Source organism: Aplidium turbinatum, chromosome 8, assembly GCF_918807975.1.
Source record: "Aplidium turbinatum chromosome 8, kaAplTurb1.1, whole genome shotgun sequence".
Classification (NCBI taxonomy): Eukaryota; Metazoa; Chordata; class Ascidiacea; order Aplousobranchia; family Polyclinidae; genus Aplidium; species Aplidium turbinatum.
Window position 1 is genome coordinate 26,945,523 of NC_137479.1, and position 15,713 is coordinate 26,961,235.

General features: G+C 37.1%; 1 protein-coding gene across 1 annotated transcript; it reads right to left on the reverse strand.

Moving 5' to 3' along the window:
* Nucleotides 1–1,478: 1,478 nt before the first annotated feature.
* LOC145775687 (sodium-coupled monocarboxylate transporter 1-like) lies at nt 1,479–14,975 on the reverse strand. The gene is made up of 15 exons (XM_082587027.1): nt 14,794–14,975; nt 14,302–14,412; nt 12,759–12,849; nt 12,010–12,127; nt 11,268–11,335; nt 10,741–10,895; nt 9,615–9,755; nt 9,280–9,409; nt 8,088–8,176; nt 6,953–7,056; nt 6,387–6,547; nt 5,823–5,960; nt 4,918–5,083; nt 4,372–4,553; nt 1,479–3,907 (listed from the first exon to the last, which is right to left on the reverse strand). Exons 1-15 carry the CDS (start codon nt 14,934–14,936, stop codon nt 3,830–3,832), a joined length of 1,875 nt encoding a protein of 624 aa, XP_082443153.1. The 5' UTR covers nt 14,937–14,975; the 3' UTR covers nt 1,479–3,829.
* Nucleotides 14,976–15,713: the final 738 nt, after the last annotated feature.

The following is a 15,713-nucleotide window of genomic DNA, read 5'->3' on the forward strand; positions in this document are numbered from 1 at the left end:
GAACGACCATCTAGAAAACGCAGAAAATGTGCTGGACATTGATGCAAACAAACAATACAGTTACCATTTGCCGCCACTGTCGAAAAGTGGGAAGTGTAATAATGGTGACTGGAAAGGCACAGAGTGCAAAGGCTGCGCTGCGTAAAGTGTTTGTTGTTGTTTTTTTGTTTTTTTCTCCTGAATAAGAAAACTTTGTGCTATTTTTATGATAATGATGTCTTCGCTCTGTTGAATTATTAGATCATCGTACAGAGTCAAGATACAGATACAGTCAAGCTTCGAACTGATCAAAACCTGGTAGCCAACGTCATAACTTTGGTCTAAAACCAAAAAATGAAGAGCGCAAATAGGTGACAAAAGTAATAAGTGCTTCAGATAATTTTATCAGTGTAACATAAAACGAACCCTTACTGTTAATTTTGCGGAAAAATAAACTCTTTTGAAAAGTGTCGATTTCGACACCAGCAGCCGTTGGAGGTATACTTTTTTTGGGCCGTTCTAGTGTTACAATAGCAAAAAAAGTAATAAGAAAAAAAGTATTTCTGTTATGGATACAACCAGTGTTCATAATAATAACACCAGCATGATAACACCAGACCGTTTGCGCAGTGTGATTTGACTTCTGCGCACTTGCAACGTTTCATACTAAAACCAAAGCTTTTAAGTTTAACTTTTACAGAACGTATCTGTGATCTGTTGAATTGTAGCCTACCGTACCGTACTCAAATACAATTTTTGTGAGTCTTGAACCAACAGCATTATCTGAGTCAAAAAACAACCAAAATAAGTAGGCTAAAACTTTGTTAAATATTTCCGAGAACAAGCCCCCAGATCCCAGCCTGTTGTCACAATTCCACAAACATCAACTTTTATAGCATACTACCAAAGTAGCCGTAGCAGCATTTATCGCAAAGAGGCACAGTTTCAGACGCTTGACATGTAGGCTACGGTACCTAAAAGGCAATGGACTTGATTTGTCAGCGGCGTTGAAAGAGGATATAGCTGACCACTTAGGCCAGCTAGCCAAAAAGATGGACATCGACTTTCCGAATTTGGACACGGCTAGTCTCCAATGGTGCACTGATCCCTTCACATGTGATGACAGCCAGGTGGATGATGACAACTTTCCGGCCGATAAAGAATTTATCACTTTCCGAATTGAAACTTGATTTCAAAGGGGAAACGCTTGGAACCCTTCTGGATTGGCAGAATCCAGGACGCACCAACATTAGCGACACGGGCATTAAATATCCTGACATGTTTTTCTATAACGTTTTTCAATAACGAACAAGGATTTTCAACTGTCTTGGGAATGAAGACAAAGAAGCGCAATCGCCTGGACATCGAAAGCGACGCAAGAATCGCCCTCAGTACCACAAAGCCCAGGACCACAAAGCTGGCGGCTGAAGTCCAGGCTCAACCTTCGCATTGAATGTTTACCACGCATTGTTATCTTGTATTAGGTATTGTATTGCATTTTGATTGTCATTATAGTTAGCCCTTGAAACACATAGCAATAAACACTTTTGTTTTTGAAAATTGATCGTGGGGGTAATTGGCTCACTTCAGTGGAGAATAGGGTAACAGCCAAAAAAAGGTTGGGAACCACTGGCCTAAAGGAAGTGTAATCTGGTGCAATTGCTCATAAGTGACAAAACTCAAAACTGACAAAAAGAAACAAAACAAAAAGAAACCAACCTACCATAAGTCAAATAATGCAACTTTTCTGTCCGACCGACCTACTTTGCGTCCGACTTTGTACACGAAGAAATCTCAAGATCAAGCAACGCTGGATCGACTCTCGAGGTGTGCGCTTGAGCAACGCATTTCAAGACTGCTCACCATTCAGCGGCACTTAGGCTATGATACACAGACAAAAGGAAGCTTCACTCCGTTAACTCAGTAACCGCGAACCGGCCGTGCACCAATGGTTTAAAGCCACTACGAGTACAGTATGCAAAACTGTCAGGAATAACTTTTCATACAATGCTGTGAAGTCGGACGAAAAATATACGACTCTTACTACGACTTCAGTGTTGCCAGATTTTATCAATTTTTGGCCTTTTTTATTTTTCAAATTTATTTTCACTAAAGTTGTGGTTGAAATTGAAACGGAGACTTTTACAAAAACTGACCAAAAAGAAACCTTTCCATTTTATGGTAAAGTCTTAGTACAACAAACACTATTTTAAAAAAAGATTGCAAACAAAAATTGTGTTGTTTATCGTTTTGTATCAAGTCGGAGTCGGCCTTTGTCAACGACTCTTACGCCAATCCAGACAGGTCAAAATCCCTCCGACTTCACAGCCCTGCTTTCAGAGGCTTTGTCAGTCCGAAGATAAAAATTCAAACAAACCAACTTTTCATCAGCAAGCGTTACCTCTGACATAACAATTTATTACGTGTTAGTGGTGTGGAATGGAAATCCGCTCTACTAGTAGCATTTCTTTGCAAAGAAATATCTGCTACATTATTTTTACAATGATTTTAGAGCTTTTCAAGGATCACATGATTATCTTGAATATGAAATGTAAAAACAATAGTGGCGTAGCTAGGGAATGTGCCGGAATGGGCCGCCCGGGGCGGATTCAGATTTTGCCGCCCTTTCAAGAAAAAGCATGTGAAAATGAAATGCATTTTTTATCAGATTATAATCAAAATCAAAAATCGTAGTCTGAAAGTGCCCCCTCCCGCCCACTCTAGCTACGCCACTGCATTACAATATTCATGCTGGCAACATAACTTAGGCCTGACCATATTGGTATCAAGTAGGAAATCAAGTAGGTATCATGGAGAAATAAAGACAATAACTGTGTCATCTGATATTTGAACAGCTCCATAGCGGTTTAAAACCAAAAGTGTGTTTCATATAAACAAAACATAATAAGCACAAATACTTTTTGTTGACAACTTTTTGCACTGGATAAAATTCCAATGTCTTGCCGCAGTGCAGGTCTTTGGGGAGTGCGAACCGTGCGATCGCACAGGGCCCGCAAATTAGGGGGCCCGCAGTTTACTCAGAAAATGCAGTAATTTTGTCATTTCCAATGGAAGAATTCAACAACCGAGGAAAGCATGATCTTGTCCTTTTGCTATGCCACCGGACAGCACCATTTTACAGTAATATTCATACCCAAATTTTTGTTGAACATGCTCTCAGAATGCCCCAAACTCAAAGTAATTTTTCCAAATTTCCTGGAAGAGGCCCCCAGATCTCCCGCAGCTGGGTGTCGCCTTCGGCGATCACGCCGTCAGGCTTCGCCCGCCGACCATCAAACCACCCCCTCCCCTTTCAAAATACCTAGCTACCCTATTGAATTGGATCATTGTCATTGGGGCCTCAGAAGCATATACCGTACGGGGCCCGAAATACCCTAAGACCGGCACTGATTACCACACTGGAATCAATTTCTACCATGAAACATTCTTGATAAAAATCTCATGGCCAGTTGTGTTATCATTTAACTGAACTTGTAGGCTACGAGTGTAAACGTTTTTGATTCGTCGTTCTCAAAGGTCCAAGAACCTTAGGTGTCTGGAAACGTTTATTCTTCAAGCAGGTTTGTGTTGATGCCGCTATACTTTCAATTGATCTTTAGTTTACTGCTGACGTCAGCATCTCTATCTGTCGATGCATATTTGTTGCATCAAAAACTGCTTGATTTATTAACAAATTAAGATATAGAGTAGCCAACATTTTGAAAAGTTAATATGCTTAAAAAAGCAATCTTTTCCAACCTTATAAGATGAAAAGCATTGAATTTCATGAGTTAGAACATTATTATTCATCAGAACTAGCTATACAAGTGCCTTCTTCAAACTATTTCCTCTAAACTTCCATGCTGGGACTTGGGATATAAGCTTCATTTGTCTTGCCATTTTTACCAGGAGGTTTTTCAGTAGAACTCTAAAATGTAATACAGAACTTTCTTTCAACAAAAATAAAAGACGATTACTGTGTAGAATTGCTGTAAGAACACATACGTCTCCTATATATCAAGTTAAATAAATAATTGCAATATAATTGCTTGAAGAACATTAGCCATGCTATAAAGTTAACTGCCATTGCCATACTTGAGGATTCGCTTTTTATAAAGTAGACTAATTGTAACATTTTATAACTACTGAAACAAGCTTGAACAAATTTTTAACGTTATTGTAGCAAATTTGCTTTTTCAAAAGGTATGAGTTACTGCTTATATGACTATAAAATACTGTATATTAATGGAACGGTAGGAGTTTTTTCCAAGTAGTTTTTCTTTAACTCCTAAAGTGGGTCATAAATATGTACCGTTGGCTTATAGTTGGAAACAATGTCTTCACTGTTGAATCTTTTACAAACTTATACCGTTAAGCGTAATCATTATTTACCCCATTTGCGCCATTTCTAGTAATTGCATACACTTCGTATTTTTCCATCTCTTGGTCATCATCAACCTCAACTCCACATCGCATGAATCGTCTAAACTTCTCCGGTAACCATGACAGAGACCAATGATCAAAGGGAAAGTGAAGCAAGTCCGGATCTACTTCTTTGCGCCGTCGCCATCCACCTACGCAGAACAATTTCGATTTCTGAATTACTGTATTTCGATTTTTAGCATATCAAATGTAACTAATACACTGCTTGCTAAGTATTTCAGCAATTCTGTTTGTCTGGGCAACCAATGAAATGCCAGGCAATAATGCAAAGCTGCACTAAGCAATGTAAGGCTAGTATAGTTCTGTGGTATCAGAGAAAGCACAAACGAAACACAATTTTCTTTCCACAGCGTACACTAAATTCACATTTTTTGAACAAGAAAATAATAGTCTCTCTAAAACGTCACCAAAACTGAAGAATAAATGCTTTGTTTCCTATTTCTCATGCTGTAGCCTATCTTATCACGCTTGTCACGTTTCAATTTTGCAACTCACATGTGAGCAAGCTTAAAATCAAACCAATAACTACAACTGTTCCAGCGCCGATGAAGCTGTAGTAGAGGTATGACACGTCATAGTAATCGGCCACTGCAGGTCGAATCGTAGTTGTCGTTGAGGAAGCGAGTGTAGTGGTAGTCGCAAGAGTTGTGGTTGTTACATTCTGTGACAAACAAGTTTGTTCACTCAGCAAATTAATTCTAAAAGCTTACATTTTCTCGTTGAATAAAAACAACAGTAAAATTTTGCTGTCACTTACATTATTACAATTACATTTGCTTTCTCCTCCATTAAAACGATAATTAAACTTATTCTATAGTAGGATAAAATAACGATAAAATTTCCAAGTCCTGAGATTTTCTTCGTATTTTTGGAAGCAGCAGTCTATCAAGACCTCGGTGGAAAATTCTTTCTTGAGTGGTCATTTCAAGCCCTTTCTTGTTTTGGAAATATTTTGTTTTGAACATATCGCTTCGAACTCTACTTTTAAAATAAACTGCCATATAAATTGAATGAAACTGTTTAAGTTTGTTTACAAGTGGTTTTTGTTTCGTTCAGAAATTCCTTGTTTGATTTGCCCCGTCCCGTTAGCTCAGTGGTTAAGCGCATGACTCAAGATTACACGGCGCTAGTTCGGCTCTCTGCGTCTGCGCTTGAACAACGCATTTAGGACTGCTCTCTATTTAGCGGCACCTGGCGAATGGGATAATTCCCCGGCACCAACACTTTAATAACTATCGGAAACTTTGCTCTATCAACCTCCGTAACCTGCCCTAGGTCAAACCCTCTACAAGTATGCGAAACTGCCAGGATTAACCTATACAAACCGGCTTTGTTAATACGAGGATATACAGTAGTTTCAAAACCAAACCAATTAAACGAAAACATTTGTTGGGTCTTACTAGAACTGGGCAAGTACTTGTATCTCTCGGAAAACGGCGTAAAAACTTTACGCCTTCATCAGATAGTGAGTACGACTGCTTTCCCAAATACAACCACGCTGTCATTCCTATTCCACTCAAAAGCCCAACAATAGCACCCTGGAATTATAAATAGAGATTAAATTTAAAAAAATAATTTGGATAAACTATTAAGAAGATTTACATTCTTCAGGCTTTATGTTACAATTTCTACCGCGCAATCAAATCTACCAAGCTACTAATGCATTTCCTTGTGTAAATTAGCAAAGGACCATTTGTATCATCAAACCCGTCAAGATGTAACGCAATCAGCTACAACAACAAAACGAGGTCAAATATCAGACTATAAGGAAACGTTTTACGGATCAAAGTTTCAGCAATAAACGAAGAAGATCGTAAGCATAAATTTCTTGAAAACTTTTTTATTTTTGCTCAAGTTCATACTTTAAGCCCTCCCATCGGTAGCCTACAGCAAGGCCTGTATGTGTTTGAATAAAATAAATCAAATATAATTGTTTTAATCCACTTGATGTAAAATTTACTTACCCAAGAGTTTGCAAAGGGAAAAGAAATACCAAGCAGGAACAGGCCTACCAATGGTCCCGATATAATGCTTAGAATGCTGAAAGCTGCTTGCAGTAATTCACCAAGCTGCGATGCTAAGTATGCCATGGCGAGGCAAAGGCCTCCAAACACAACAGCTAACACTGCAACGAACAAAAGTTTGTCACTAATAGTCAAGAACACAGCAAGGACCTAGCAAGGACAGCGTGGCGCGTAACCACTGGTATTTTCCGTTTTTTTTTCGCTCGGAATAACACTTTTTCAAGATTTTTTTTGCGGAGGTGACGGTATGTTCAAAGTCAAAAAAATAAAAAGTTCCAGGTTACAAACAATAAAGGATTTGTTAAATTCAAAAAGGTTCGAAAATAAAATTAATTAAAAAGAAAAGAAAATTCGAAAAGGTTAATGGACCCCTGTGGCAGTTGTAGGGCTAACCAACAATACGACTACGTTCGACTTTGCATAGAACTTTCATTTGTTGTACAGTAAATGACTTCAAACAATTATGCATGATTCAAGTTCGAAGAAGATTCTTATTTTTGACATACCTCTTGATATCCATGTGTATGTCCTGTCGCTCCAGTTTGTAAATGGTTTTACAAAGTCTTCAATTGCCACACAAGCCATGGCATTTATTCCAGAAGATACAGTGCTGAGAACAAAATAACTGGTATAAAAAATAAAAAATATCTTTTCTCGAAAATAGACCAAGAATATTAATCTTAATATTAATCATGATTATCTTTTTCTGTTTCTGTAAAGACAGGGATCTTTGCACAAATGTTTTATGTATTCTGACGCAACCAAAACGTGGTTTTGCTTCTGCCTTTGTTTTTAAAAACAGTTTCTTATGAGTCCGTATAGGTTGCTGTTAACAGAGTTTAGTAGTGGACAAAAGGAGTCAAAACTTGTTTTAGAAAAATGAAACCTCATCAGGGAAACCTTTACCCTATACAAAACAATGCTTTACAAATGCTAGATGTCATGTAGCTATCCTGACCGCTCAATCTTTCATTTAATTGTGCATGAGAAAGGCCAAAAATGAACAATTTAGACCTGCTGTAATATAGTTTACAATTTTTTGTAGATATTTTTGTTGTTTTGCTCGGGGTTTTGCTGAGTAGCCAGTTAGAAAAAACAATGTCATCGCATTGAGATTATTGGCAGCTTTTTCTCTTTATGGGAAATATTCATTTTGTCTTGTCTCGTTGTTTACCGCACATTCCAATTAAAAAGGTAAAAGAGAAAACAAAACGTTTTTGTTACAACAAAACTTCTTCAAACTCTTACTTTTATTGTTACCGGAATATGTTAATTTAATTGTTACCTTGATTTGGTCTCAGGCTGCGAGGCTTTTTTTACATATACAAAAAAAAATTCTCAGTTCTCTGTACCACGCAAACGGATTTTCGCCCACCCGACCGCTGTGGACATAATGCTGATGCTCACGCAATACTAGGGATCCTTCGGTAATTTGATTAAGTTGTTTTTCAATTCGCAAAGTAATGTGCAAGGATTTTTTTTCCAGAGATAAAAACAAAACATCTCTACCATTTTTTGTGGGGAAGAGAAATGCGACCAACCACCTCCTTTCCTTTGACCTTCTTTGGTTTTCAACACAAAATGATTCCATTCACTTTTTGTCACAATAAATGACATAGAATGTTTAAGTTTACAATTTACCTTAAACTTCCCGAAAAAAGGCAAGAAACAATCAATCCAGGAAGTCCAGGATATTCGTGAAACAGATCCAAGGTTAGTAATGGAATAAGCTGCAAATTGACAGTTGGTAAAATAGTTTCAAAAACAGACGGCCCACCTTATGTAGAACAGACTTTATTAAAAAATCAAACAAAAAGTAATTGAAATGCGAAAAGTTCAGTTTCGGTTGACGAAACACAAAATAAACTCAGAATGTAACCGCTGCATGGCCTTGCTTTGAATAGTTGACAAAAGAGCTTACGCTGTATAAGATAATGTCAACAGTTGCTTAAGTTAGTCTACATATCAACGCCTCAGAGAAAGAATGCAACCATTTAATGATAATTCCTATTGGATATCCAAACTTTGTCTGATGGTGGGAGCAGAGGAATAGACCTGTGTGTTTGAGTTAACCACTGCGCATGCCCAAATTTTCTACTACTTCGTACTTTTACATGTTTTTTTATGGAATTAATGTAAGAAAAAAAAACATAGGCTAAGTTTTATTTTTGAAGGGATAATAATTTTTTGCTATACAAAAAACAAGATTATATTGGTTAAACTTTGTGGGGGCAAGCCTCCCAAAACTATTATCACAGTTCACTTTTTCAGACATTAAGTTCTGTATTGTCCATTTATTTTATAATTTTGGTTTGTTAAAACTCTGGTCCTTCCTTTCCAAACGTTTTCCAGTTCCGCTACTGCATTGTCGGCATATTTAGTATTTTTTTCCAAAAAATCTTAGAATTAGGGCTTTGTTGGAAAGAAAATGATGAAGGTGATTTTTTTCCCTACATTGAAGGAGTTTGCGGCCATAAACTAACGTTTCTATGTCCAATTTTTAAGAACTATCGCTAAATATAGGGGCCCACTAGTTGATTTCGAGGGGATCGAAGATGGTGCTCACACGTCCCTGGACATAGCAACTGCCAACAATCGTAATAGGATATGTTTAAGTGATGTATTGAAATGTTAGAACTACGCCTGTTAGAACTTATGCCGCCTGTTAGCGTTTAAAATCATGCCGCCCGACGAAGATTTAAAGCCATTCTTGCGTTTATGTGTTTTATATACGGTAGCATCAAGAGTGATAAGCCTAGAACTTCATCTTGTAAACTCTAATATAAAAGTAATTGTTCTGTGCTCCACCAGATTTTTATCAAAAGATTATCACCTGATCAGGTTTTTCTATAGTCTTTGTCATCAGAGGATCACATGTTCCATAATAAGCATAGAGGATAGCTCCATTCATTAAGCACAGACTGTTCAAGATCAACAAACCAACCCAATTGATGTACAAAGATCTGAAAAGGAAAAATGCACCGATTAAAATCCGCTTTAACTTTTATGAGTTTCACTACTTTGACTAATAAAAACTATTGGGATCTACAATTCATAAAGCAATATCAAAGACAGGCTTCAGAAATTTGAGACTGCAAGCTAATTCTGCTTGTAAAACATCAAAACTTTTTCGAAGTTTTATCAACATATGTGCATCAAATAGCTTACCCTTTTGCTTGAGTTAGAGTTTTGCAAGAAATATATCTTTGCACTTGGGACTGACTGACAGAATACATTCCCATGGCTAGAAACAGGCCACCAAAGAGAAGACTCCATACTGTGTGGCGATATCTCGGATCAAATTCATGGCTAAAAATCAAGAAAATTAAACTTAAAAATGCTAATCACAAATAGTGACTCACATTTACATGATTATTGCAAGCAATGAAATACGTTATCACTGCAATTGTATTTTTAATTGTCTCACATCGTAACTCAAATTGGGGGTCGCCTGCTCAGTTGGTGTTGTCGCAGAGTATTTTTGAGTCACTGTGTATTTTGTTAGTCTTTTTCTGAAATAGCTACAGTTTAGCATATGGGCCTAATTAACTTTGATGTATATCACTTGATGTCTTTTAATGTACATTGTCATGCAACCTCTCTCAGTAGGCTACTTTCGGTTACCTGATTGTTTTGTTTTTAAATTGAACAAAGATTATGTTCGCTGTCATGACATGACTCTCTAGCTAGCATGTGGTCAGGCCCAGATTTAGGGGGGGCAAAGGGTGCAGGAGCCCCGGGCCCCCTGACTTTTGAAGGGCCCCCTACGTGGATAAATGTGATTTTGTGTTATTATTATTTTTTCTTTCAGCCTATGAAGTTTCTGCAAAAAGCTGTGCAGTGCAATGTTGAATTAATGCTACTGTAGTTTTTCGTGCCGTGGGCGGACAAAAAATTTTTTGCACGGGGGCTCACCATCTAAAAGTGCCCCGGGTCCCCCATCAGCTAAATCCGGCCCTGCATGTGGTCATTTAGATTCTGATTTGCTGGAAAAGGAAAAGCTGCTCTTAGAATGCATAAATCTTTTAGAATGAAATCCTCAAGTGTTCATGATTGTATAACTGCCATTACTCATTGATAGTAAGGCGCTGTTGATCGTTGGGACTCCAATGTAAGCTTATGCTGTTCGTTAAAAATAACACGAAGATCAATGTATCACTTGGCCTACAGTAGAAATCCGTCTTGATAACCATGATATGCTACGGTAAACACAAGCTATGCTTGACAATACAAGTACCATGTTTAAATTTACAAGCACCATGTTTGAATTTAGAGAAAGTATTCACTAACTCACTGAGTAAATACTGTCCTGCCAGTTCTTGCATTGATCTCCCAAACGTTACCAAATCCTCCCAACTCGATACTTCCCTTTATAAGAATAGCTACAAACCCGACAATCATGATTGTAGCTTGTAAAACATCTGTCCATACAACTGCTTTTAAGCCTCCCTAGAAAAATTAAAGTAATATTAGACAGGGCCGTTTATATGATAAATAGGTCCCGGCACCAGGCGTTCAAATTTCAAAATGTACGCTGCATAACTCTTAAAATGCACAAGACTCAGGAATCGATTTAAGTCCGTTGATAAGAAGTAACCATTTCCAAAAAGGGGTCTGTAAAATCATCTCTGGTCCAAAACATTGCTTGGTCAACGGAGCTGATGATATATTTACAGGTTTAAACCTCAATTAGCTTGTTCTCTGTTTTGAAAACAAAATTTTTTCACACCCTCAAAATACGTGAAAAAGTATTTTTTTACAGTACTAAAAGTTTTGTTTATTTTGAGAAAAACAAATCTTCGATGGACTAATCATACTAACCAATGCAGTGTAGAAAATGCAGACTAGACCCGTTGACAAAATCGCTGCCCAGAGATCAAATCCAGTCACTAAACAAATAAATCCGTCATAATTACATCTTTTGGTGGGTCATCATGATGATATTTGTGTAATTTCTTGTAAAAAGAATAATGGTGTCAGGCAGATATTTTGTTCTGATGGGTCGAAAGTGGACAATTGCTAATTCTAAATGCAAGTTTTCTTCCTACAATAGATTGCTGAATCGTGCACTCAAATAAAAGACATTAATAATGATTTTTGTAGTGATTGACCTATCGCGAGGATTGGTACAAAAAGGCTTAATTTTCTTGACATCTGATAAAATTATGTGTATGAATTAGATTGCATACTCACACTAAGAGAAACTATAGTTTGATGTCTACGATATTTATTTCATGCTCTTTGTCATCATGTTTTACTGTATTTGTAGCAAAATCATTTTTATCAAACGAAAACATTTTTTAAAAAAGATTTTTAGATTAAACAATTATCTTTTTTAAATATCACCTGTCTCATTCTTGGCTTAAAAAGTATATTATGAATATCTTGCACTGCTGTGCTGTAATAAATTACATTAGATTGGCGCTAATCAACCAGTGTTATCCTTGTAGACAGAATTATTTAAATGTATACATCACGATCTTCTACAAATAGTGTAACAAGTAGCCTAAAGTAGTTGGCAGATTACTAAAAATGTTAATTTTGTCCTCAGAAAATTACTAACCTGCGTTCAAAGCTAAGGCAGGGGCGTAGATAACAATGCCAGCGTACATTATAATTTGAATTATGTATGCTAAAGTAGCCACCATTCTGACTCCGCGATGGAATCTTCTTTCCAAATACTAATACACATGAAAAGTTGGTTTTAAAGAATTGCCTTGTTTTGGCTGGCAAATCGGTTGGCGCATATTGTTTTTCGTTGTGATAGTCAGAAATAAAAACAACCTCAAACTAAAGTAAAGTCTTCAGCCACATCAGTCGAAATCGTTTAATCTGCTGACTGGAGAGTATTTCAAGGTGGGCTGAGAGGGCGCACTGTCCATGAGCATTTTCAATCATACAATTCTGGTTCGACTCCGGTCCAATATGGTTGTTGAAAAAACAACGCTGACTTCTATGCAGGGTAAAATGAAGTAAATGGGACTCCGACGGCAAATCAGCCGTTTTTTACATTCATTCTACATCTGCAGACGTTGAATCAATGTAAAAGACGACTGGTTCGCTGGGGCCTAGTTATCGAATCACACGTGGACGAGATAAATATAACCTACCGCGGGCTCCGCGGGCTCTCGGGATCACCCTTTCGTTTTTTAAGGTAGAACATGTCGGTTGTTTGTTTGAGTTTGTTTGAATAATAATGAGACTTAGAATTTTGCAAGGCCATCAGCTTGTCAGTTTCTGAGCATCTATTTTTAAACTTTTACAATGAAACCAGGCAAAAAATCAGTTATGCAATGCTTTTTTATCCTTTACCTCAAACATGCTTGAAATTTTCAATTTGTAGTAGATAGGAATAAAAACTTCAGCAGTGATGACAGTTCCAATAAACAAACTGATAATAAACCTGAAAATAAACGCAGATTCTTGGTAGGTCAAACATGTAGCAATTCATATTCACATATTAACAAACTTAAATAATTGAACTGAAACAGTTAATTTTTAAGTCTGAGTTTCATTGGAAACTAATATTGAATTTAATTGTATGTTATAGACTAGAGCAAAGGTTCCCAACCGGGGTGAGGGGGAACTTTGGGATGGCATTAACAATACTCCGGGGTGCCGCGAGCTATTTTTCATATTCGTTTTTTATCTGTTTGCAAGTGGTTGACTAGGATCATTGTTGCTGATGAAATTTTTATGCACGGTTGTTTTTCTGACATCAATAATAGGAATTTTTTGTCATATAGGATAGGCTACCCTTTGCGATGTTTCGTAATCGCAGATTCTTGGTGTGGTATTCTTGTATTATTGCTTTGTGATGTCACAATCTACGTCTGTAGGCTACAAGTTGTGTCCATTGTCGGTCCGTGTGTGGAGATGTTTCAACCGCTGTTGAGTGCTAACGGAACAGCAGAAGCCTATGTTAGTTTCACATAGCCTTCGACATAAGTAAACTTACTTTAATTTTTTTTCAAAATGCCATTTCAAAGTGGCATTCAATCTCTGAGTAAACTTTCCGTGTTACATTCATTATGTTGATTTATAAAGGTAGTGTATTAATTTGTCTTTATCAGACCGGAAAGCTTTTGAACAGTTCAGGTTTATTTTAACGCCCTGCTGCATTCGAAGGGAAAGATCATTGGTCTGTCACGGGGTGCCACAAGGTATATTTTCTGTGGAGTGCCGTAAGCTTAAAAAGGTTGGGAACCATTGGATTAGAGATTAGAGTTGTGACAGACGCAATGCAACAGTAGTCGTCCTGTGTCAGTGTTGCAAGATGTAGGCTAAAGATGTTTTCCTAAGTTTGCGACATTTTATGGCTGTTTAGAAATTAAGGTGCAAGATTGAAGACCAGGCAAACCTGTCTCATTCTCAGCAAATACATTCTCTTAAACTGGAGAGGGCGTTTTGAAGTGACAAGCCATTCAGTATCTTGCCAAAAACACCACAGTATGTTCTTGAGCGGTGTCAAACAGTGCTCTTTCGAACCTTGAGCCATGGATCAGGGTTCTTACCACTCGGCTAATTTATATTCGACAAGCCACTTTTTTACAATAATCCAACATAAATAGTATGTAATTTTTCGCGAATTACCATACAAGCAACTTATTCTCATCAGCATACTTGGTTACTGCCAACCAACCACCAAGATTCCAGGTTGGGTCAAACTGACGACTTTAAAAACGGTACCGATTGTGTTCTTTCTTGCATAACGCAGTGAGGATAAGTCGGGTAATAATGTGATGACTTCGTAAGCCTGATGTACAATTAAAAATGAGCCCTGTCGCTATGAGACCTTACAGTAGCAGTGTTCTAAAGCGACAATAAATAAAACATAACATCATTATTAACTCACCACCAAAACATGGCTCCATAGAAGTAGAACTCTGCTGGCACACCAAGCAAAGCGATAGCTGACAAATAGCTTACTGCTAAGGAAAATCCCACTGGTACCATTCCCATTTTTCTGCAAACAAAAAACAAGAAGTTAGGAAGTAAAGTAGCCGAAATTTTTGAGTAGTCCGAGTAAAAAAAATACATTGCTCTCAAACGAAGAAAGTAACATATACTTAACAAACATTTTAATAACTGAACGGTTTCAATATCAGTGTTATAACTTGAATTACATTTAAAAAAAAGTTATGTTACCTCGTTTTGGTTTATTGCTGTAAAGCGAAAATCGCAAACGTAAACATAGTAAGGTATGCATGTTATTCCACGCCAGAATAATTTGTAACCGGCATAACACGCGAAAAAAATACCATATGTTAGCCCTATGTAGCCTACTTGTGGGTTACCGGTACTTTATTGTAGCTGCTTAAACATGTCATAAAAGTATAAACATTACCTTCCACCAAGCAAGTAATCATCTGTTTCTGTCTTTCTTCGGTCTTTCACTGCGAAGAATATCCCAATACCAGCGGAGGCGGCCAATGTCACTCCAAACACAGCATAGTCAGCTGCTACTAATGTCTTACCGGAACTAGACATCGTTCAGCTGTTTGTTTTTAGCCTACTACTAAAAATCCTAACAAACTAAAAAAAATAATTTAATGGAGTAGATGTTGCTTCTTTAAGTTGCGGATTTCATTAGCAACACAACGTTGTCACACATACTGAATGTGCGTATTATAATTTACTGCAGAGTGGTTTAAGAGGATAAATGCATAATTTTTTTACAGATTGTATGTTGTTCACGTTAGTCAGCAACAGGGCAATATTTTGCAAATTCATCTTTCTAAGCAAGTTGCATCGAGTAAAGTTGTTAGTCGGGTTTGTAGACATTCGGATAAGCTAGTTCGTATTTACTGATTGTCCAGAGTTATTAAAAGATTAGCTTTTGCAAATATTTCGGTCTTCCAATATATGTTCAGACTTTTGTCTTGGTCAGGTTTGCATTTTAATATTTGAGTCTATGCTATGAAGTTGAATTGACGTAAAGTTTCAATTATGATACCGCACTTGCCTCTAGGCCATTAGCATTTTATGTGTGGTACAATATTATGTTTTCTAAGACTTTGAATGCACCGTATCATCAGGGCCGGATTAAGGGTACTGTAGGGCTAAGGCTCTTTACTAGAGAAGGGCCTAATTTTGCAAACCAAGCTAAAAAAAAAAAGTAATAAGAATACATAAATAAAAATTCAAATTATTTACTGCGAAATAACATAAACACAACAGAAAAATGGCTCATGATGGCGCGTAATTGGTTTTGGAAACAAACTCAATTTTTTATGTCAAATTTGAAGCAGTTGGAAAAGATTTTGA